At 38.6% G+C, this 24,148-nt stretch overlaps 1 protein-coding gene across 1 annotated transcript; it reads left to right on the top strand.

The window, feature by feature from the left end:
• Positions 1-3,886: 3,886 nt before the first annotated feature.
• MTPN (myotrophin) lies at positions 3,887-23,382 on the top strand. The gene is made up of 4 exons (XM_063309528.1): positions 3,887-4,211; positions 12,462-12,575; positions 13,454-13,537; positions 20,719-23,382. The coding sequence occupies exons 1-4, from the start codon at positions 4,140-4,142 to the stop codon at positions 20,803-20,805; spliced, it is 357 nt and encodes a 118-aa protein (XP_063165598.1). The 5' UTR covers positions 3,887-4,139; the 3' UTR covers positions 20,806-23,382.
• The last annotated feature ends 766 nt before the right edge of the window (positions 23,383-24,148 follow it).

Here is a 24,148-nt window from a genome sequence, read left to right as displayed (position 1 = left end):
ACTGCTATCCTTCCTATACAGGTCTTCTGTATATTCTTGCCACCTTTTCTTGATCTCTTCTTCTTCTGTTAGGTCCTTGCCATCTTTGTTTTTGATCATACCCATTTTGGCCTGGAATTTACCTCCAATGTTTCTAATTTTCTGGAAGAGGTCTCTTGTCCTTCCTATTCTATTGTCTTCTTCCACTTCCACGCATTGCTTGTTTAAAAATAATTCCTTATCTCTTCTGGCTAACCTCTGTAATTTTGCATTTAATTGGGCATATCTCCCCCTATCACTGTTGCCTTTTGCTTTCCTGCTTTCTTGGGCTACTTCTAGTGTCTCAGCAGACAGCCATTTTGCCTTCTTGGTTTTCTCTTTCTTTGGGATGTATTTTGTTGCTGCCTCCTGATCAATGTTGCGAACTTCTGTCCAGAGTTCTTCCGGGACCCTATCTACTAAGTCCAGTTCCTTAAATTGATTCTTCACCTCCACTGCATATTCCTTAGGAATATTAGTGAGCTCATATCTAGCTGATCTGTGGGTCTTCCCTAATCTCTTGAGTCTGATCCGAAATTGTGCAATAAGAAATTCGTGATCTGAACTACAGTCAGCTCCAGGTCTTGTTTTTACCAACTGTATAGATGTCCACCACCTTTGGCTGCAAAGGATGTAGTCAATCTGATTTCGGTGTTGTCCATCTGGTGAAGTCCATGTATAAAGCCATCTCTTAGGTTGTTGGAAGAGAGTGTTTGTTATGCAGAGTGAGTTGTCTTGGCAAAATTCTATCAGCCTATGTCCTGCTTCGTTTTGTTCTCCCAGGCCATGCTTACCTGTAATTCCAGGTGTCATTTGACTACCCACCTTAGCATTCCAGTCTCCCATGATGAAAATAACATCTCTTTTAGGCGTGTTGTCCAGTAGGTGCTGCAGATCCTCATAGAACTGCTCTACTTCAGCTTCTTCGGCATCTGTGGTTGGGGCGTATATTTGGATCGCTGTGATGTTAGATGGCTTGCCCTGAATTTGAATTGAGATCATTCTATCGTTTGTTGGATTATATCCAAGCACTGCTTTAGCCACTTTACTATTAATTATGAAGGCTACTCCATTTCTTCTGTGGTCCTCTTGTCCACAGTAGTAGATCTGGTGATCATTTGATGTGAAGTGGCCCATTCCAGTCCATTTCAGTTCACTGACACCCAAAATGTCTATCTTTAATCTTGACATCTCACCAATAACCACATCCAATTTGCCCTGGCTCATAGATCTTACATTCCAGGTTCCAATGGTGTGTGGATCCTTAGAACATCGGGTTCGCCCTTCACCACCAGCACCGCCGGCCGCTAGCCGTCCTTTTGGCTTTGAGCTAGCTGCGTCATCATGTCTGGGGCTAGTTGAACTCATCCTCTGTTCCTCCCCAGTAGCATTTTGACCATCTTCTGACCTGGGGGTCTCATCTTCCGATGGTATACCAAGATATCTCTGGTGGTTCTGATCCATTTAGTTTTCACGGCAAGAATACTGGGGTGGGTTGCCATTACCTTCCGCAGGGATCGCATTTAGTCTGACCTCTCTGTCATGACCTTCCCGTCTTGGGTGGCCCTTCACGGTTTAGCTCATGGCATCACTGAGGTGCTCAAGCTCCAGCACCACGACAAGGTGACTTTAAACGACACTAGCTGACTTTAAACCAGTCACTCTCAGCCCAAGTTACCACACAGGATTTTTGCTGTAGGAGAAACAGCAATCAGCACAATGTATGTTGCTTTGATCTCCTAAAAGAAAGGCAGGTTAAACATCTAATGAAGTAAAATTTGAAGGCTTGTGAGAGCACACATTCCCTTGTTGACACACAAAAATGTATACTTAAAAATAAGTTTCTATGTATATTCTTAAATAGTTCTTATAAAACATTGAGGCTGCAAACACACTTACTAGGAAGGTCATACATTTAAATGAATTAAAGTTTTTTTTAATGATTGTTATCACAAGATTGCGACCCTAAACATGATTACATGACATTAGACAATTATGTAAAATCCGCATAATTATAGAATATTTTTTTATTAAAATGTCAATTTATTAGCATTATTTTGAAAACAGGTTGTTTCCACTTACTGTAAGCAGAAAAATAGTGATTAAGGATAACTTTATTAAAAGTTTACTCTATGTTTACTTAAAAGTAAGCACATCATTTCATGAACTTGAGCAAAGATCTAGTAACATACCCAAATAAAGTCAATCGGCATCTTTCTAATTTTGGTGGGTCTTACTAAGCCTGCACAGATTTACACAGCAGATATGATTAGATCTGATTTTTTTTTGCAGATTTAAATTAGTCCAAACTTGTCACTTCAGAAGCTGAAAAAGGATTTTATAAAGAAAATATTGATCACTTGCCTGCATTTCCAACCAGTCAAGAATGGAATTAATTAATTAATATCCCACCTTTATTATTTTTTTATAAATAACTCAAGGAGATGAACATACCTAACACTCCTTCCTCCTCCTCTTTTCCCCACAACAACAACAGCCCTGTGAGTTGGGCTGAGAGAGAGGAACTGGCCCAAGGTCACCAGCCGGCTTTCATGCCTAAGGCAGGACAAGAACTCACAGTCTCCTGGTTTCTAACCCAGCACCTTAACCAGTAGACCAAATCAAGGGGGAAAAGCATATTGACATCAATGGATATGATTTTCATAGAAACATGTGTAAGTCTTCCCTTGGAAGGATGTGCACTTACTCAGAAGTAAGTCCTTGTGATTTCAGTGGAATTAAATCTGAATAAACAGGATTAAGTCTGAAGCCTAAAGTTACTGATGATTGCGAGAACCCACTGAAATCAATGGGACCCACCTTCTAAAGGTGCTCATCTAAAGTTTGCTAGAGTCCTTTTTTTGCTTTATTATTATGTTGTAAATCTTAATACAATATATTGTTTCAATACAATTATATTTATATAGTCTTAAGGGAAGATTACTGACACTCCATTGTTTAGATAACTTAGACTATTGAAAATAAAGCAAAGAAAAAGAAGAATTCTATCCATATTAATTACAATTCAGGATATCAATCAAACAAGTATGAGGTTAGACTTTTTCATCCAGAATTGAATATAACATTAGGGAAAAAAAATCTGCTGCAGATTGCATCAAAGTATTTGTTGTACAGTAAAGGTTTTGGTCTTGAGCTGATTACTTAATGTTAAGATCTCCATTGCATTGTAACTTAATTTTTTTACATGTTAATAAAAGAAAAAGGTAGATAAGCAAAGCAAATTTAACAATTAAAATACCAAAAAGAAAAATAACTATTGGGTTTCTAACTTCTCCCTTTTTATACATCTGCTAATTTACAATGTTTGTAGACTAGTGTTTCTCAATCTTAGCAACTTTAAGATGGGTGGACTTCAACTCCCAGAATTCCCTGGCTGAGGAATTCTGGGAGTCAAAAGCAGAGTTGAGAAACACTGCTGTAGACACCTAGGCTCCCTTAAAAACCAGACTGTAAGCGATTATATTTGGCCTGCTGCGTGATGTAAGGATTGCTACACTCATTAACCCTCAACCTGCCAACTCAGCATCACCACCTTCGTCCCGCAGGGGAACTAGGACTTGGGAACTAGGACTTGCGCGCATGCCCAAGGTCGTTTCCTAAGCTACCGCTTCTTTCAACTTATTCAAGCCTACCGGGCCTAAAAGCGCATGCGTGAAAGCTTCTTTCCTAGCTCCGGTTTCCCTGAGGGACTCGTACGCTCCGCCCCGCGCAGGCTACGGAAGCCGTTAGCTTCCGCAACTAGAAGCCCCCGGTTAGCAAGGGGTGAGAGAGAAGCGACTTTCTGGCGCATGCGCGCTTGCGTGCCCTTGCCTCATCGTGGGGTGCGGGCGAAAAAAGTGAAGGGTGAGCGGAAGCGGAAGCGGTGTGTGGCGATACGAAGCGGTTTAATTACACCCGCCCCTCCACCTTAATGTTAGTCGCGTTTCCCTTTTCTCGGCCTCCTCGTGCCCAGAGCGTCTGTTATTGGAGGCGTAACCATCGCCCTCGCCCCCGAGAGGCATCAGCCTAACCGCCGCCGCCCTTTCCGCTGCAGCCCCGCCCCTTCGCCCGAGCGGTGCCGCGGCCTTTCGCTCCGAATCTCGGTTAGGGCGGACGCCGCTATGTCCGACAAGGAGTTCATGTGGGCCCTCAAGAACGGCGACCTGGACGAAGTGAAAGACTACGTGGCCAAGGTAAGGCGGGGAGAAGGCCGACTGGGAAGCCGGCAGATGGGCAGGGAGCCCTTGAAGGCCCGAGGCTGCGGATAGTGTGTCCCTTTTGCTCCTGGGAGGGCTCTCCACTCCCCCACCCCCGGACGGGGCTTTCTCTTCGTACAAGGAGTGGCGGCGAGGCGCGAGCCTGCCTGGGAGCGCCCAGCGCTTCCGAAGCTCTTCTCTCCGCCCCCGCTCCACGGGCGGGTGAGTGGGCGAGGCCTTCCTAGTGGCCCACCGCTCTGCCCGTGCTCGAGGGGGTCTTGGATGACGTCAGCTGCGGGGCTGGATCTTGGCAGTGATTTCAGCGCGAGGGGCTCGTCCAGAATAAGGCCCGAGGAGAGGCGGCCTGAAAGATGGTCGGGCGGCTCCAGGGAGACGGCCGGTCCACGCCCACCCTCTCACTTTGGCTCCGTTGGGGTGTCTGCTGTCATTTACACGCTCCCCCAGTAATTAACCTGCGTCTTCAAAGGCCGGTTCTGCTCGTTGGTCTCGTAATGCCTTAGGCAGGAGTATTAGATCCCTACTCATTTTTTTAATTGATGCTGCGAAGAGCCACACCCTTGTTCTAAATTATAATTCATTTACAATCATGCTGGTCTGCTGATCTGTCTTTGAATCATGTACCCTGCACTGAATCCAGAAAAAAGAAAAGTAAGGAAGATGAAAAAGACTGTTCCAAGGTCCAGCTTCCTGTTAAGTTTCTTTGTGGCTTTAATGAATTAAAGGTGATGAAGTAGAAATAGAATAGAAGAAAAGGGATTTCTGTACTTTCAGTTCATGTATTTTGATTTAGAGAATGTGGGTAGTTAGAGCGTGCTAAGGGTTAAATTAATCCATTTTAGCAAGAGTTGGCAAAGCATTTGCTGTGTGACAGAACAACATTTTTATTTTCTGTTTCTCTTACAGTCTCCATTGAACCAAAAATCTGTATGATTAGTGGAGGGGAAGAAGCAGAATGGAATGTGCTATTCAGTAAAAAGACAGAAGTCAACATATTAGTAGAATTCCACTGTTGCTTTTCTATTTATGGTCACCAAACCAATCTGCACAGTTTTTTTTATTTGCTTAAAGTAGTACTGAGAATAATAATGTAGCTGAGTCAGAAAGCCGTTTTCTGTTTTACAAAAGTTTTTGAAAGGTTGATTTTCAACCTGTGGCTTCAAAACTTTGACTAGCCTTGGATTATTTCCTAACTCCAAGTTTTTATCTGTGAGTTAAGTTGCTATCATTCTAGCTATTAAGACATGATAGTTCAAAGTACTTTGAACTTCAAAATGGCAGTTCATTGAGAGGTTACCTAGAACATTTGAGGATGAGGGGGAGGTTTTGTGTTTTAAATGGAAGGTAGACAATGATGTTTCATTGAAGTTATCATTAAGTCGTGTCCGACTCTTCGTGACCCCATGGACCATAGCATGCCAGGCCTTCCTGTCCTCCACTGTCTCCTGGAGTTTACTCCAATTCATGCATCGATGATGCTATCTAACCATCTTATCCTCTGCCGTCCCCTTCTCCTGTTGCCTTCAGTCTTTCCCAGCATCAGGGTCTTTTCCAGTGAGTCCTCTCTTTGCATTAGGTGGCCAAAGTATTTGAGCTTCATCTTCAGTATCTGTCCTTCCAATGAACACTCAGGGTTGATTCCTGTAGGATTGACTGATTTGACCTCTTTGCAGTCCAAGGGACTCTTAAGGTTCTTCTCCAGCACCGCAGTTCCAAAGCATCAATTCTTCGGCACTCAGCCTTCCTTATGGTCCAACTCTCTTCATTGAAGTTAGGATCAAACAAATAATTCTCTGCTCTATATACACAATTGCCCTGATTAGGTAGGATGAAATGGAGGTGGTCTTACCTTAGAAAAAGTAGAGTTGAAAATCCCTGCCTCTCTTAGGCATGTTTTTGCCAATTTAAGATTATCTTGGGTATTGAAAATTTGAGGAGAGAATTACTCAGAAACAAAAATAACATACAGAAATAACAGGAGGATTTTATCTTACTTTTGTAGTTTTGTTTAATTAAACACAAATTTTGTTATGTATGTAATTGGAGTACTTCTCTTATCTAAGAAGATGGAAAAAGCACATGTTACTTAACGATACAGAAAATATCTGGTGCAGTAGGTATTGGAATGAGTACTGCAGTTTTATATACCATAAAATATTATCAATATGAGTGATGGTATGTGCATCTTCAGCCATGTAATTATAATACTAGATTCATTTGTTACAACACCATGTTCCAGAGGTTTGTGCAAAAGTGGCAGTCTCACTGTTAAATGGTCAACTAGGGGCCTTTTTTATCTTGAGATAGTCAGATGCAGCCTTAAAAAGTTAATGCGCTCTACTTTTCCCCCAAATTGCCTAAAGGAATGGAACTGATAATATGGAATGGACTTTGCCTTACAGATGCATAGGTGTTATAAAACAAAATGGCAAAATAGTTGGGATACTTGCCTAAAGCAGTACACTGAAATTTATTTCTATTGAGTTCTGACAGTGTAAATATGTTGAAAAGTTTGACTACTTATTATATATGCTTTACTTTTCTGCAGCTACATTTTACATGGTTAGATGAGTTAACCAGCTCACAGGGAGCAGATTTCCTAATGTAATTCTCTATACCTAAATCTCTGCCCAGGTGTAGACATTAAAGAGAACATAAAGAAGTTGGTCTGAAGAAAATTAAAATGACAGTCAGCAGCATACTCAACTTTTCTTATGGAGTATGAACACCTGGAAAAGAGAAGACAGAATTAGGATTTGATAGCATTCTTCAAATACTTGAAGTCCTGTCATACAGAGGAAGATAAAGGTTTGTTCTTTGCTCCCTGAGTGAACAATAGCTAGATCTATAGGGTTTACAAAATGATAAATTTGGGTTGAATGGTAGGAGAAACTTAATGTTGTAAGACAGTACACAGCAGAATCAATTACTTAGATGAATGGGCTGCTTTTAGTGATTCATATACAGGTGGACAGCCTTTAGAATGCTTTAGCATAGAATGATTTGCCCTGAGAAGGAGTATGAACTTCAGGGTATATTTTCAAGACTTCTTGTAACTATCATATATTTATGTGAGTTCTATAGAACTATTTCTCTGGCAGAACAGTACGTATCTTGGTTCTGCTGTCTCACCTGGGGTGGGAAAGTGGGTAACCATTCTTGGGGGTGGCTCGCACCCTAGAGGCCCTCCCACCAGCTTGGAATTTTACACCGTCTTGGATTTTACATTTATTTATTGCATTTTATAATAATTGTAATGGGTCAGGTTTTATGAGATTTTAACATTTCTGATTGGAGTTTGATTTTATTGTAAACTGCACAGAGTCCCTCTTTTGGGGGAGATGGGTGGTAATTAAATTTGAATAATAAAATAAATATCTTCCTATATTTTAATAGTTTTTATTTAAAACTGTATTTTGCTTTTCAGAGATTTATTGTTTCCTAAAGTGGCTCTGATCAGTTTTAAGAAAGGTCCTAAAAAGACATGACAAACAAGGAAAGAAGAGTAAGGAGAAAAGAGGAAAAATGCTTCAGTGCCATAAAGAAACAATAAGCTGACATATATGTGAATTATTATATTATTTATTGGTTTTATATCCCTTTGTGTTCAAATGACTCAGCGGCTTACAGTAAATACAGCAAAATGATAATTTAAACTATTTTGCATGAGGCCAATGATTTCTTATTATTCATTCAATTGTGTCTGATTCTCAGAGACTGCCTAGACAAGTCCCTGCAGTTTTCTTGGCAAGGTTTTTCAGAAGTGGTTTGCCATTGCCTCCTTCCTAGGACTGAGAGAAAGTGAGTGGCCCAAGGACACCCAGGCAGGACTAGAACTCAGTCTCCCGGTTTCTTGCCTAATGCCTTAATCACTACACCAGACTGGCTCTAATGCCAATGTAAATGGCAATTAATAAAAGAAAGTGAAATAATAAAAGTAATAAAAAATATTAAGATGGCAAGATCATGAAAAGGCTCTCCAGAATAATTCTGTTTTTAATAGCTTTCTAAAGGTCTGTAGGGCGGGGATGAGGGGGTTGATTCTGATCTCCAGTGGGAAATTCCACAGCAGTGCCATTTAGTCTCAGCTCTCCTTACTCTCTAAAAGCGTGGAATCGCAAGTGGCTGTTCCTAGAAGATAGGACAGGTTGGCCTTATGTAGTTGGGAGAAGGCAATACCGTAGATACTCACGAAGGGATTTATAGGTTAATGCCAGAACCTTAAATTGTACTCACAAACCTATCAGTAACCAGTGGACAGCCCACAGAATTGGTGTTATATGTTCCCAGCATTGTGAGTTGATAAGAACACAGACCGCTGCATTCTAAACTAGTTGTAATTTCCAAATTTTCTTCAAGGGCAGCCTTATGCAAAGTACATTGCAGTAATCCAATTGGGTGGTGATGAGGGCATGAATCATTGCCGCTAGGTCCTCCTGCATCAGATATAGCTAGTCCTCGCTTAACAGCTGCTTTGCTTGGTGACTGTTTGAAGTTACAATGGCGCTGAAAAAGTAACTTTACAACCAGTCCTCACACTTAATGACTGTTGCAGCATCCCCATGGTCATGTAATTAAGTTTCGGGAACATGTTCACTCCCAGCTTCCGATAAGCAGTCAGTGGAGAAGCCCACGGTGAAATCATAAGTCACAATCGTTATGTCTCACTTAACGACTGCAGCAGAAGTGAGGTAAGTCTGTCACAGTCACATGATGTCTCGCTTAACAACCTCATTGCTTAGCAATGGAGTTGCCAGTCCCAATTGTGGTCCTTAAGCGAGGACTACCTGTAAGGGAGTAATTGGTGCACCAGCTGAAGCTGGGCAAAGGTGCCCTAGCCGTAGCCTCCGTGTGCGGTTTTTCTAGCTGGAGTTGTTTGTCCAAGAAGACTCCCAGATTGCAAACCTGCTCTTTCAGAGAGAGTGCCTTCCCCTTCCAGAGATAGTGCTGGAATTGATAGAGAACCCCAGTGTATAAACAGTAACTCCATCTTACTAGGGTTTAGCTTGGTCTGTTCTCTCCCATCCAGACACTTACAGACTCGAAGCACTGGAACAGGACATTAACAGCATCTCCCTTACCTCCTGAGGAGGTGATATAAAGTTGGATGTCATCAGCATATTGATGATACAGTACCTCAAATTGTCATACGACTTTACCCAGTGTGTTCAAATGGATATTAAAAGTCCAAGCTGAAGAGGAATCTCATGCCTCTTGATATGTAGTTATGTCCTTTTGGTGCTGTTTGCTGGTCTCAGTGAGATTCATTGTGATACATTATGTTAGAAGAGGCCTTCTCAAGTTTTACTTAGTGGTGTTGGCTCTTAATATGTAGCTTTGCTGATCTCTTGTTCAGTTGTACCTGGTGCTTTTTGCAATACTTTTCTCCAAGCATCCCAGTTCTCCTCCAAATGCCCTTTTCTAAGAGCTGTACTTTATGTAATTATATACTATAAAATAAATACTATGACAATGCAAAGACCACCCAGTTAGATGAACATTCCCCTCCCTATATCTTTGTCTTTAAGACCATAGAATTTTGGGGTTTGGGCAAATAAGATGATTATGGTTGCATTATGTATGGCATCCCATCCTTGCCATTTTTAAAAGCCTTTTTAAACTATACTTTTGTATCAAAATAATAATTCAAAATTAAATCTAGTTACTTCTATTTGATTTTGTGTGTATGTGCTTCTGAAACAATTTTTTCTTATTGCATACTGTGTTGTTGTGTGAAAGGAAGGGTTAATACTGATTTTAGAAGAGCCTCTAAATGGGTTGAATGAGAGAAAGTAAATGAAGGTAGATTTTTGTATTGCTTTTTGGGTAGGCATGGGTGTCATCACACTAAAAAATATGCCTATAGCAGCCTCAAGGGATTAAGGCATTAGTACTGATGAGTATTCTGTAATAGTTTGACTGAATTTAGTTTTCAGAAAATAATTTACTGGAACAATAGGGAAATGCAGAAGGCAGAGTCAAAAGCAAAGATATCTGGCTTGGTTTAATAATCACAAGGAAAAGTAATAAGCATTTTAAATTATAAACTTACTGTTGCACAATTAAATGATTTATCACTTCATTTACTCATTGTGCTTTTTAAATGGATTGATCCTACAGTGCATTGAATGGATTAAGACAAACATTTAATTCCCCATTACAATTTGAGATGGCAAATGAACAGAAGAATTTAAATGATTAGACTTTATCAAGGGTGTTATTTGGGATGTGAAGCAGAATATCTGCATTATCAGTAATCCTTTGAATTCCTATAAAAAAGGTATGTTTATCAGTTCTAGAACTTTGAGCCAAGAAAAAAGTAATCAGTATTACTGCTTCGATAAGTTTTAGTTCTGTCCTCTGTTAATGAAGGAGCATGCTGAAAAGTATGTTGTAAGGAAGTTAATTGCTATGTTCCTGTAAAGTGCACATTGCTTAAGAGTGGAGTTCTAAGAGGGCATTTAACATGAAAATACTAAAATCTTTAAATATTCAAATTATTTCATCCTTAAGAATTTATATAAAAAGCTATGAGTATGCACAACTGTTTTAGTTTTTTGTATGTCACTGTATGTACAATTTAGAGTACATATGCTAGCTTGTTTATAAGACCACCAAGAAGTAAGGAGTAAGTTTCATGTAGAAAATCTATTAATGGCTACTTATTTCAGGATCTTATGCCACTAAACACTGTTTGGTGAAACAACGGGTTTTATGCCTTTGTGCATTTCACAGAAAAACCTGGTCAGCCCTTACGACCATTAGGATGCAGGGCTAGATGGACCTACTGTCTGCCAGAGCCAGGTTCTTATATTCATAAGCCTACTTCATTTAAAATTTTGAGACTTTGTAAAAGACTTTTTTTTTCCTTGAAGAAAGTATATCCAGACAGTGTCTTTGACCCCAGAATTCTCAGTAATGGCTACATAGCTGAAATCTACACAGGTATAAGGTGAAAGAGCTCTTCTGAGGTCAACACTAAAATATGAATACTAGGCTAAGAACTACATACTTCAGAGGTCCTCGTAATGATAAACCTTTAGGGTATGAACAGATGAATAAGAAAACTAAGAGTCTGAATCTAAATAGCAGACATGAAGATTGAGAAATTGAAAGGATTTATAGATGAGTAAAAGGGATAGAAAACAATCTACATTGTGACTAATTATTTAAATTATTCTAAATTTGATTCTCGATATAAATGATTGTTTTGCATGTTTATATTGCAGTATAATCTAAATTAAATTATATGTTCAGGTTTTGACTACCACTTTGTATATGCTTGGAACTAAACAGCCCATTGAAAATATTCCATGAGAATGTTTAATTTGGTCTATGTTCCAGTGGAACAAAATTTCAAATATTTCAAGTATTCGGTGTTCTGATGGGGCAAAAATTGAAACACTGTGTCTGTTCTGCTATAGGGAACAATGGCAATTCAAAGCAATTCCCTAGTGCACAAAGGAATGTGAGGTGATAGCCCATGGTGAATCCTGTCTAGACTATGCCTAGAGCAAAATTGGCCCTGAGGATTATTCTAAAAAATATTTGGGTAGCAAACATTGGAAATAACAGTTAAGCATGCTTTTCACAGCGCCTGCATCTGTGAACCCAACAAATGGATTCATTTTAACACAGCATAACATAATGAAAGCAAAAATGTACTTATCTACTGGATTGGATTGAGGATTCTTATTGTACATGTTTACATACTGTATATGTTCTGTATTTGGCAGTCTGAAAGTTGATCAGGATAGTCACACTTTAGCATTTTGCAGTCTATCTAAAAAATAAAATGCAACATGTGCAGAATATTCAGGAACAACAAAATTATATCATATAAACTCTAACCCAGAGAAGAAAATTTAAGAACAGTAGTTGATTCACTTACCATTATGCCTGAAATGGTTCTCTTCCTATTTCTAAACATGTGCTTAAATAACTCCTTTTCATTCCTATATCTGGAGGGACAAAACGGGTGGGGGTGGGGTGGAGGGGTTTAAAGACTAGTCAAAATGTGTCCAAACAAAATGTCCCTACTTTACCTTGACAAAATATCAGAACACAGCCATTCCAGAATCAGAATAGTTTGAGCATGGAATGTTTTGTATTTGCCTACTGTGGACTGCTTTGCTTTAGGATATTTGACTTACTGACCTCCCTATTATGACTGTTGGAAGTAAAAGTTATCTTTTACCAAAAGATTATTAACCTTTCTTAATTCTAAAGGGTGAAGATGTTAACCGAACATTGGAAGGTGGGAGAAAACCTCTTCACTACGCAGCAGATTGTGGACAGCTTGAGATCCTGGAGTTTCTTCTGCTAAAGGGAGCTGATATTAATGTATGTTGAATAAAATCATTCAGTCTTGGATAAAATTCTCTATTTGACTTAAGTTTTAAATGCATGAAGTGGGATGTATAATACAGTTGCCACAAGTGTCCTCAGCTTCAAGCAGGGCATCGCCTGCCTGTCCATCTCCCCAAGCCTTACAAAAAGAACTAAGAACTGGGCTGGTAAAGAAACCATGAGCAGGGGATTGAGGCATTCCAGTCTTACTGCACTAGCCCCTTAAGATTTTTCCAAAATTATGTCTTGTCCAAAATCTAGAACAACTAAAATCTTCTGAGTTTTGGTTTTGTCAAACCACAGTCCATCAGGAACAGTTCAGTAGAATTCCTGAAAAACAGTGAGTTTTGTTTTGAGTTCAAAACGTCCTCTTGTTCATACTCCTAATGATTACTTTTAATATGGGAGAAGAGCCATATTAGGGAAGAGGGTCCTTGTCCTTCCCCTGTCTGTTGATTTTTTTTCCCTGCAATTCCCCCTCCCTCTGCCAAATTCCCATTTAAATTACTTAGCCCAAGCCAGCCTTGAAACAAATTGAAGGCTTTCTGTGGGCATAGAGAATATTTGTGGCAAGAGGAACCTTTGTCAATCCTCCTGTAGCAATATCCTGACCTATATTTTAAGTAAATACTGTAGATAAAGATGCTTTCGTGGAGATAAAAACTATTTCTGCTTGCTGCTTCATGGTATCATTGTCGACTTGCATTTTAGCAAATTATAATCTGCCAATAATGTGATTTCTGCATTCTGTGTGAGGTAGCTCTGCAACTTTGTTCTTAATGCAACTTGAGCCTTATTAAGAGGAGTTAATTTACTGTACCAAGTAAATAGCTTGGGTTGCTTTTTTCCAATTTTGTTTTTTCTTTCTATAGGCTCCAGATAAGCACAGTATCACTCCACTTCTTTCAGCAGTTTATGAAGACCATGTGTCCTGTGTTAAGTTACTTCTGTCAAAGGTGAGAATGTGTGATAGTATCATTCTGACAGTTGTATCAACTTGATAAATCTGATTTTTCAGGATGTTTTTGTCAGAAGTTTTAAGGATGCCTAATATGTAATAGATACCAGAAAGAAATTCAGAACCCTGTGCATAGACCAAAGAAGAAGAATGAGAAAGGAAAGAAGAAAGCATTTAACGAAATGCAGAGCTTCTGAAATGTTTGGGAATGGCAAGATTTGGTCTTTAGAATCCTCTTTGTCTTAGTCATTGGCTTGAGCTATTGTACATGTAACATAATGTTCAGTGTAGTTATTTTATTCTAAAATTATTTGGCTAATTTAGCAGAGTATGAGCAGAGTTTATGCTGTGAATGGTTATTCAGAGTCTAAGGTGGATATTGCTCCTTGTTTCTATCTCATATTCTTTAGACTGCTTTTAAATTAATATCTCTTCTGAAAGCACAATAAGGTAGACATTTATAGCACTAGAGCAAGCATGGTTTTAGCTTTTCCAAAGAATAACATTTCACAGATAAAAAAATTTGGTCAAATATTTCATATGCCACTTTAAAGGTAAAGTCTCTTTCAAGTTGAGCTTGACTCCTGGTGACTTCATGGATGCATCCATATAGTTTTCTTGGCAGCAATATAGAAGTGGTTTTTCCTTACCTTCTTCTGAGAGGGATAGTAAAAATGATCAAAATAATACTAACTAACATGCTATAAAAAACCCCAAAATCTTTTATTTCCTGGAAGCTTCCTGACAATATCGTTGTCAGATTTTTGATAGACTTTTCTTCTAATAGTAAATGGCATAGTCATAGTATTAGGAGGAATTTCAAAATCAGTTAATTAATAATTAATTAAAAGAATCTCCCTTTTCAAACTTGTTCTCTAGTCGACCTTCATAACAAGCACTGTGATGACTCTGTCTTAGTTCATCTCCAATTTTAAGGATATATTGTTGTACTTGAATCTAAGTTCTTCCAAGCTACAATTACTTGGATAGACCATGCTGGTTCTCAGGGTTGTCCCCATTTTAATAATGTGTACTACAAATAGCTATTTTTTTTAATAATAATGATGTTAATAACACCAGCCAAACAGAAAAGTGTTCATTGATTTCAGTTTTATTGCCTGTAGAGGATCTACAGGACTTCCCACCCATGATGCTTGGTAACATTTAGTGTTTAAGAGTGTAATAATCTAGATTCCTTCCAGCAACATTATTTTAAAAAATCTTACTTTAAAGTAAATAATTGGAAGGGGCCATTTAAGTCATCAAGCCCAATCTGCTGTTTAATATAGAATCTAAATCAAATCATCCAGACAGATGGTTGTCCATTCTCAGTTTGAACACATCCAATGAAGGGGATCCCACCATGTGTCTCAGTATTTTGTTCCACTGTCTTAACTGCTGTTACTTTTTTTTTCCTAACAGTCAGTACCTGTCCTCATGTAATTTAAATCTATTATTTCATGTCACATTCCCTGGAGTGATAGCAAATAGGTCTTGGTGTTATTTTGCATGACTGTCAGCACCTGATCATTCGAGCATTCACACAATCACAGTCAGGAGGCTGGTATTCCTTTAACTGTTTTAATGAAGCGTAATGAACATTACAGAAGGCAAGCTCGAATAAAGATTTCCCGCTCAAACCTAACTTAAAACTACATTCCCTTAGTTAGTCCCCTTTCCCAGGAAACCATGTCACTCCCCCTCCCATCCAGATGGTACTCCTGGCATATCTCAACCCCGTGTCTTTGATGTGCTCCATAGCCATAATAAACCACTTCACACTCCAACTTCACACACCCCTCCCATCTGGCAACAGGGGAGAAGGAAATGATGGGAGATGCTCCAATAAGGGTTTCTGTGAAACCTTTAATCGGGGAATCTGACATAACGCCCCCCCAAGAAAGACTAAAAAAATTAATCAAATATCAAATAAATGAAGCAATGAGGCTAGGAAGGAGAGGGCTTAGAAGGATACTTAGCATGAATCTTTTTGGTTAAAAGAGGAGCATTAACATGACATGCATTAACCCACTCAGGATCTGGAAAATGCTTCCATTGAATTAAGTACTGTAAAGATTTGCAAAAAAAATGAGAGTCCAGAATGTCTTTAACTTCAAAATGCTGATGGCCATCGACCATGATGGGTGGAGGGGTTGCTGCAGGCTGGTGCCACTTAGAACTGTCTGGTGCAGGTTTAAGCAAGCTGCAATGAAAAACAGGGTGAAGCCTTTTTAGGGTGGGGGGTAATTGCAATTGAACAGTCACAGGATTAATAACTTTTGTGATGGGGAAAGGTCCAACAAACTTGGGAGCAAGCTTCTTTGAGGGTTGTTGGGAGCGTAAAAATTTGGTAGAGAGATAAACAAGATTGCCCACTTTAAATTTCCACTCTGGGTGTCTGTGACGGTCAGCAAATTTTTTCTGAGTTTCATGGGTGTGATCTAATGCCTGGCAGATGACTGGCCAATTAGTGGCAATCTGTGCAGCCCAGTCAGCTATGGAGGAGTCAGGCATGGGTTGCAATGGAAGTTCAGGTATCGGAACGAAGTCCTGGCCATAAACAATATGAAAAGGGGAAAACCCAGTGCTTTGGTGAACTGCATTATTATAAGCAACCTCAGCAAAAGGCAGGAGGTCCACCCAGTCATCCTGTTGGAAGCTAATGTAGCAGCGTAAGAATTGTTCTAGAGACAACTGAGCTTGTTCAGTCGCTCTGTCTGTGGCCGGATGGCTCGACGAGCTGAGGGATTGCTGGACACCAATTAATTTCAAAAATGCGCGCCAAAATTTGGAAGTAAATTGGATGTTTCTGTCAGAAATTACACGCGTGGGACACCCGTGAATTTTATAGATATGCGTGAGAAACAGCTTGGCTAATTGCTGAGCAGTTGGGATTTTAGTACAAGGTATAAAATGAGCCTGCTTGGAAAACAAATCAATGACAGTCCAAATTACAGTCTTGTTTTTACTCTCAGGTAAATCCACAATGAAATCCATGGCTATTTCCTTCCATGGAGCCTTGGGGGAGGCTACAGGATGTAAAAGTCCTTGCAGTCCCCCGTCCCCCCCTTCTCTTTTCTTGGGCACAGACATGGCATGATGTGACATAGTACATCAGTATGAAGGGAGGGCCACCAAAATTGGCGCCTCACCAAGTGGAGAGTTTAGGTATTACAAAATTACTGTTATATCTCCCCTCTTGTCTTCTCTTCTGAGGGCCAAACATTCCTAATGCCAACAGTCTTTTTTCTTAGTAGTAATTAGTGTGAGAACTACTGGGAATATATGTCGTTTGACTGGTATTTGTAATGTCCTGTTACTGGTTTAATTTTCTAATTTCTACCATATGAACCAGGACCCTGCATTCATAACCCTTAACTGGACTAAGCAATGGATGAGTGGTTCCTTCGCCTCATCCAACTCATAGAAAAGCCCATCAAGATTTAGCTCAGTGTATTTATAGGATTTATGGCCTAGTGTTGAGCATGGTGAGTTTTACCAAGAGGTTTATTAAAAAATCTTACAGTTCTGGCTGTCTTTCAAAAATACCTAGTATTTATGAACTGCTGAAGAACTTGACCTTTTCAAGTATGTGTGTATTTGCACGTGGGTGTAAATGGAATGATTTACAAGTCTGATTTTATAAAGAGCTCCCAAAGTGCTTTGTCAGCGTAGAGGTCAGTGTCATTCACATTCCATTGCTCTTTTCTCTTTCCTTTCTTCAACATAGAGATACATTTTTCATATATTTATCTTTTCAACTACAGTGGCTCCTGGTTCATGCAAGATAAATAATAAAACTTGTGTATTTACGGTTTAGCCAGAGATGGATTATGTCACTAGTATTATATGAGAACAGCAGGCAGGTGGGCAACCTACAGTCATGTGGAAAAATAAGTACCCCCCATGTAAAGTTTTTTTTCTTTTTTAACATGAGGACATAGAAATATTTTATCTTCATTCAAATGGTATATAAAGATAAAAGTGATTAATTGAACAAAAAAACTGAAAAATTAACCTTGCAATCATTTATTCAACAAAAAATTAACATATATGCCATTTCCTTCTGTGGAAGAAGTATGTACCCCTTTGGCTCTAATACTTGGTACTAAACCCTTTGACAAAAACAACCTCAAATAAGTATTTCTTGTAACTGTCTACTAGTCTTTGACACTGACTAGGAGGAATTTTTTCCCACTCTTCCATGCAGAATCTTCAGCTGTGTGATGTTTGAGGGGTTTCAAACAGCACAGCTGTTTCAAATCACCCCACAGCATCTTAATGGGCTTTCGATCCAGGCTTCGAGTTGGCCATTCCAAAACTCTCCATTTTTTTTTTCCAGCCATTCCTTGATGGGTTTACTGGAATGTTGAAGGTTGTTGTCGTATTGCAAGGTCAACTTTCAGTTAAGCTTTAGTCTTCTGATAGAATGTCTCACATTCTATCCTCAGGCACCCTCTGATACAGTGAAGAAGTCATAGTGGATTCTATGATGGTGAGCTGCCCAAGCCGTGATGCAACAAAGCCCCAAACCATAACATTTCTACCAACATGCTTTACAGTTGGCATCAAGTTCTTCTGGTGAAATGCTGTCTATCACCAAACGTGTCTTCTGGTACTGTGGCCAGATAATTCTGTCTTTGCCTTGTCTGTCCAGACCATGTTGTTCCAGAAATCCTGGTCTTTATCTACACTGTGTGCACAATTATTAGGCAAGTTGTATTTTTGAGGATGAATTTCATCATTGAACAACTACAGTGCTCTCGGTCAATCCAAAATGTTAATAAACCTCAAATCTGAATATTTAAGAAAGTAAAAGTGAGGTTTTGGCTTTCTTAGGAGCATATCTGTGTGTGCACAATTATTGGGCAACTATTAGTGTGCAGAATTATAATGCAACTAAATGAAAAACGAAATTCCCCCATCTCACTTGTTTATTTTCATCTGTTAAAGTGAGAATAATAAACGAACAACTCAAAATTTACAAATAAACATTTCTGACATTTCAAACAAAAAATCAGCAACCAATATAGCCACCCTTCTTTGCAATAACAGTCATAAGCCTTCCATTCATGGAGTCTGTCAGTTTCTTGATCTGTTGACGATCAACTTTTTATGCAGCAGCAACCACAGCCTCCCAGACACTGTTCAGAGGGGTGTACTGTTTTCCTTCACCGTAAATCTCCTGTTTGAGAAGGGCCCACAAGTTCTCAATAGGGTTTAGGTCAGGTGAGGAAGGGGGCCATGTCATTATTCTTTCATCTTTGAGGCCTTTACTGGCTAGCCACGCAGTGGAATACTTGGATGCATGCGATGGAGCGTTGTCCTGCATAAACATCATGGTCTTCTTGAAAGATGCAGACTTTTTCCTGTACCACTGCTTGAAGAAAGTGTCTTCTAAAAACTGGCAGTAGGTTTGGGAGTTGATTTTGAGTCCATCTTCAACCTGAAAAGGTCCAACTAGTTCATCTTTAATCATACCAGCCCATACCAGTACCCCACCTCCATCTTGCTGGCATCTGAGTCAAAGAGGAGCTCTGTACCTGTTACTGATCCAGCCACTGGCCCATCCATCTGGTCCGTCAAGAGTCATTCTCATCAGTCCATAAAACCTTTGAAAAATCTGTCTTCAGATACTTCTTAGCCCAGTCTTGCCGTTTCAACTTATGTGTCTTGTTCAGTGGTGGTTGAGTTTCAGCCTTTCTTACCTTGGCCATGTCTCTGAGCACTGAACACCTTGTACTTCTGGGCACTCCAGGTAGGTTGCAGTTCTGAAATATGACAGCACTGGAGGATAATGGGTTCCTGATAGCTTCACGTTTGATTCTTCTCAAATTTTTGGCAGTAAATTTGCGTCTTTTTTTCTCAACACGTTTCTTGCGACCCTGTTGACTATTTTCAACAAAACGTTTGATGGTTCTGTGGTCACACCCCAATATCTTAGCAATTTCAAGAGTGCTGCATCCCTCTGAAAGACTTTTTACAATTTTTGACTTTTCAGAGTCAGTTAAATCTCTTTTTTGGCCCATTTTGCCTGAGGAAAAGAAGCTGCCTAATAATTATGCACACCTTGATATAGGGTGTTGATCTCCTTAGGCCACACCCTCCCTCATTACACAAATACACATCACCTGATATGCTTATATCCAATAAGCATTCAGGTTTATACAGCTTGGAGGTGGAAAATATGCATAAAAATGATGATATGGTCAAAATACTCAGTTGCCTAATAATTGTGCACACAGTGTAGGTGTTCATGAACAAACTTTAGTTTCATCCTGATGTTCTTTCTGGACAGCAAAGTTTTCCTGCACCTTGACATCAATAGTGGCAGAAGCTACCTGTGGGTCATGTGATGAAATTCTGGGGTTTTAGAGACTTCTTTCAGATCTTCTGTTGTTCTCTCAGGCTGAACTTGCTGGAACTGCCTGGTCTGGGCAAATTGGCAGTTGTTTGAAATATTCTTCACTAGTAGGTGATCTTCTGGACATTGGAATGATTGACATCCAGTTGTTTGGCAATCTTTTTAAATCCCTTCCCAGACTCACAGGCAGTTATAATTCTTTCTAAAGGCCTCGTACAGCTCTTTCGATCTGGGCATGGTGGTACCACACACTTCATTAACAAAGAGCAATCAAGCTAATTGAGGTTTCAGTAAGACAGGTTCTTCTCAGATGCTCTCTAACAATGTTCTAATCATTTGCACCTGAACTGGTACACTTGATTCTAATTTTAAATATTCGAGGTAGTGATAAATTTAAGGATGTACTCAGTTTTTCCACATGCAAAATTTGCATTGATGTTTATTTAAATTACACAATGGGGTGTACTTACTTTTTAATATCATTATATATTAAACTGTTGATTTTATATTTACTGTATTTTGTCAGTTGTGGTTTTATCTAGATAGTAATTAGCAATTTGATTTTTAGATAATTAAAAGTATCTTAAAATATTGGTGTGCATTAATACTTTAATAAGTTGTAATGTTTTTACCAGTAGAGGCAGAAGTGTATGTATAGTGGCATATACCTAAGCTTTCATGATTTTTTACCTGTGCTCAGTAGCATTTGGATGACTTCTAGAAACTGAAAGAGCTTGCAGCCTGACTGCATGATGACCACTTGGAGAACAAAGAAGGCTGTTTTTTCTAAAGTGACAGTTCTTATCTTTTTACAGGGTGCTGATAAGACTGTGAAAGGGCCAGATGGACTTACTGCCTTTGAAGCCACTGACAATCAGGCAATCAAAGCTCTTCTTCAGTGATGGATGGACTGAGATCTAATGTCTCTCCTGTGGCCTCACACTGCTGCCTGTCTATCACTCTTTGTATCTTCCAGCTTCTTCAGCTAAATATTGGAGAGGGAGGAAAAAACCACAGTAAATCAGTCTAGTTAGGTACCTCTATTAAAAACAGAACATGTTTGGAGAGTAGAAATACATATAATTGGTGTCTCCTTAGGACTTTTTACCCTGAACAATTTTCCCCATTTCTAGCAAAATTGAACTTATGCTGTGGAAGGGGAGAAGAAATGTCTGAAATGTAGCTTGTAAATGACATGCTGAAAGTTTGTAAAATGGAAACTCTGTTCTTTATTTTCTAACATGTAAAAGCAATTAGCAGCCCAGCACTGTTATATTGACACTTAACCAAGCAAGGCAGTGGGATAGCTTCTCTAGTTCTGTCCCTGTGCCTTAAATAGGTTGTGTAATGCTGAAGGGTTTTGCTTATAATGTCCCAGCATTTAATAATTTAATGCCATTATTAACAAGGAACAAATAATATAAGAAGGGTTACATCTCCAGCAGAGGTGCTGAAGGAATGATTAAAATCATGGGTTTTCTACCATCCAAGATGCAAACTAATTACTACTGGAATAGAGCTTCTTAAAAGCTTCTAATCAGAGTGTCCTCCCTCAGCACATTATAAAATACACTGGAACAAAGTGACTGTTCCAGATCTGTTGGTGCTAAAAGATGGTAGCTTTGCCTTCATGATTTAGATTCAAAATATCCTAATAAAAAATTAATTTCATCGTTTTAAAGAAGGCAGAAGCTTCCATTCTCTTAGCATCATCCTTGCCATGTTAATTTTGTTAAATGCATGTATCTTTGAAAGGGGATTTGATTTACTATTAAACCATTGTATCTGACAATAATCAAAATTATGTACAGTAGATAAAATGGTCCTGTTCAGAAGGGAAACAGTGACAGGTTGCATTTACTGCCCAGTAATAGATTCTGGTTTATACAAGTTATTTCACAGTCTTCAGTGTAGTGCTTTAGGAACATTCATGGATAAGGATTTGTAATATGCTAAAATCTTGATTGGGGGATGCCAGGTCAAATAGCATTTGGATATTCTTATTGAAAAATGTCAATACATTTTGTAACATAATATTAAAAACTACCCAGTAAAAATGTTCTTGGTTTTGGAACAAGGTGTGCAGTACAATGTTGACTGTCATCTAGGAAGTTCTGGTGTCTAGCACATTTCATGCACTGAATGTAGCTTTTCAGTTTTGAAAACATTTCACAATTAAATGTATTTATTTACTATAGCGCCCAAGAAAAAGAAATTGGGAAAGTGGTCTCCTTAAGCAATGTTAATATTGCATCTTAAATTGTATCTTATTTGTCCCTTATTATCACAGATGTCATCTGTTACATTCAGATCAGATATTCAGCATCCATGGGGGAATAAACTTTATTCTCCAAAGGTTGTTTTAAAAGTAGAACTATGTAATATATTTTTGTATTGGTGCAGAAATATGATATAAAAATAATCTTAGCATGCACAGCCTGCATAATCACACACATATTCACCTTTTTGTGCTATGGTAAACTGAAAGATATTAATCCAGTAAATTGAATTTGAGATTAATTTTAAAATTAAACATATTTTGTCACAATCAGCATGGCCTATTTGAAATCTGCCCTGAAGGGACATGAAATGTTACCGTTCTTTTCTAGTAAAGCATAAATTCTGATTGTCATTCATTTGTTCAAATGTCTCTTCCGTCCTCTTTATTTTTTGCTTTTGATCAGATATGTTGGAGCATTTGTGCCTCTTCCTGCCTGCCTTTTTCCCCCACAATTTTTTTCCTCTTTTTTTTCCTTGCACATCTATAGGTAGATTCCAGTGAATAGCTCTTAACAACTATCTTATAATTATTTGTCTAGGATTATTAAATATACATTTGCCCCTTCTCTGCTAATCAATTAAGAAATCGGGCTAACTCTGGATTTTTATTTTATTTTCTGTGTACTAAGATGTGATATTTATATCCTAAAGTTGTTGCGGTATCTGATGATATTAGCTCATGGTGAAAACCTTTGAAGTATCTCATCCCAACCCCCATTTAAGGGAGACATCAGCAGTAGTTAACAGTCAAGAAATCCAGTCCAGTATCAGTCTACTTCCCTTCTGTTTTCTGCTTAAGATGATTTGACATTTTAAAACTTTCTGCTCCTCTTTGTTATGGCATTGTTTTCATAACTTAATTTTTGTTCTTCAGTACAGTACTAAGTAGATTAATTGATCAGTAGAAGAAGCTGGTAAGAATAGAATGTCCTAGTTCAGCAATTCCAGTGTTGCATGCAGAATTTTCAACTGAACAGTCTTATATTTTATAAATGGGAAAACAATCATATCTTTCTACCCAGTGATGGGGAAAAAATAGTGCTTTGTGCATTTTGATATTTGACTTTTTTCCACAATGTAACTATTTCGACACAGTTTGGTTTATCATTATCATGGTTCATAGACATCAGACTGCTAAATGATACAGTGTTTGTGTTGCGGGAATGAATGGAATAAACTTGAATTGTGTTACAGAAAAATCTGAAATTTTATTTACCTCTCTATCCATTCTATATTCCCTACTCTCTAGTATCACCTTGCACATGTAATATAATCCTCTACATGTAACATTTTACAAAGCAATTAAATTCCTGTATAGAACTACAGCTGATCAACTCTAACTGAACAGTTAAACTGGTTCTCAAGTTTTTGGAAAGCTCATCTTTATTAAGAAATCTGTGGGACAGAGCTAGAAATTGAGACTATTTTAGCTTCTGAGGATGTTACCTAATCATCTTAAAGTGTATTCTTTAGATGAAGGAAGCAAAACATCAGCCATTTCCATGTTACTTATTTCTAAGAGGGATGCTGGAAGATAATTTTATAATCCTAATCTTTCAAATTACTGTTTCCAATATTTCTTCCTGGTTGGAAGAAATGTATGAATGCTGCTCAGCATATGTTTATACAGTTGAATTAAAACTATTTGATTAATCAGCACTAGTGCTAGTTCAGATACTGAATTCAGCAACAAATAATATGAAATATGACTGTGATCAGTACATGGACAGTTTGTATAAAAATGCCTAATTTGTCATTAGAAATGTTTCTGGAATTAATTTGGTTCTAGTGGTTATAACTTCACAGTACGAGAAAAAAGTAACCTTGCTTTCCACACAATCTGTACAACTCACATGTGATGTATTTCATATTGTGGAGGATCTGTTCATTTATAAGACTCAAACAATATCCAGTATGGACTTCATGGCTTTTCTGGGCTCTCAGCTTTTTAATATAGCATGCTGC

This window comes from Candoia aspera, chromosome 7, assembly GCF_035149785.1.
Source record: "Candoia aspera isolate rCanAsp1 chromosome 7, rCanAsp1.hap2, whole genome shotgun sequence".
Lineage (NCBI taxonomy): Eukaryota > Metazoa > Chordata > Lepidosauria > Squamata > Boidae > Candoia > Candoia aspera.
The sequence above is the reverse complement of the archived record's forward strand: the minus strand, read 5'-3'. Positions and strand labels throughout refer to the sequence as shown.

Bases quoted from the DNA above. Each gene is read 5' to 3' on its own strand.
- MTPN (XM_063309528.1), top strand. From the start codon at position 4,140: ATGTCCGACAAGGAGTTCATGTGGGCCCTCAAGAACGGCGACCTGGAC. The intron at 4,212-12,461 runs GTAAGGCGGGGA...TTAATTCTAAAG, and splicing joins TGAAAGACTACGTGGCCAAG to GGTGAAGATGTTAACCGAAC. The intron at 12,576-13,453 runs GTATGTTGAATA...TTCTTTCTATAG, and splicing joins TAAAGGGAGCTGATATTAAT to GCTCCAGATAAGCACAGTAT.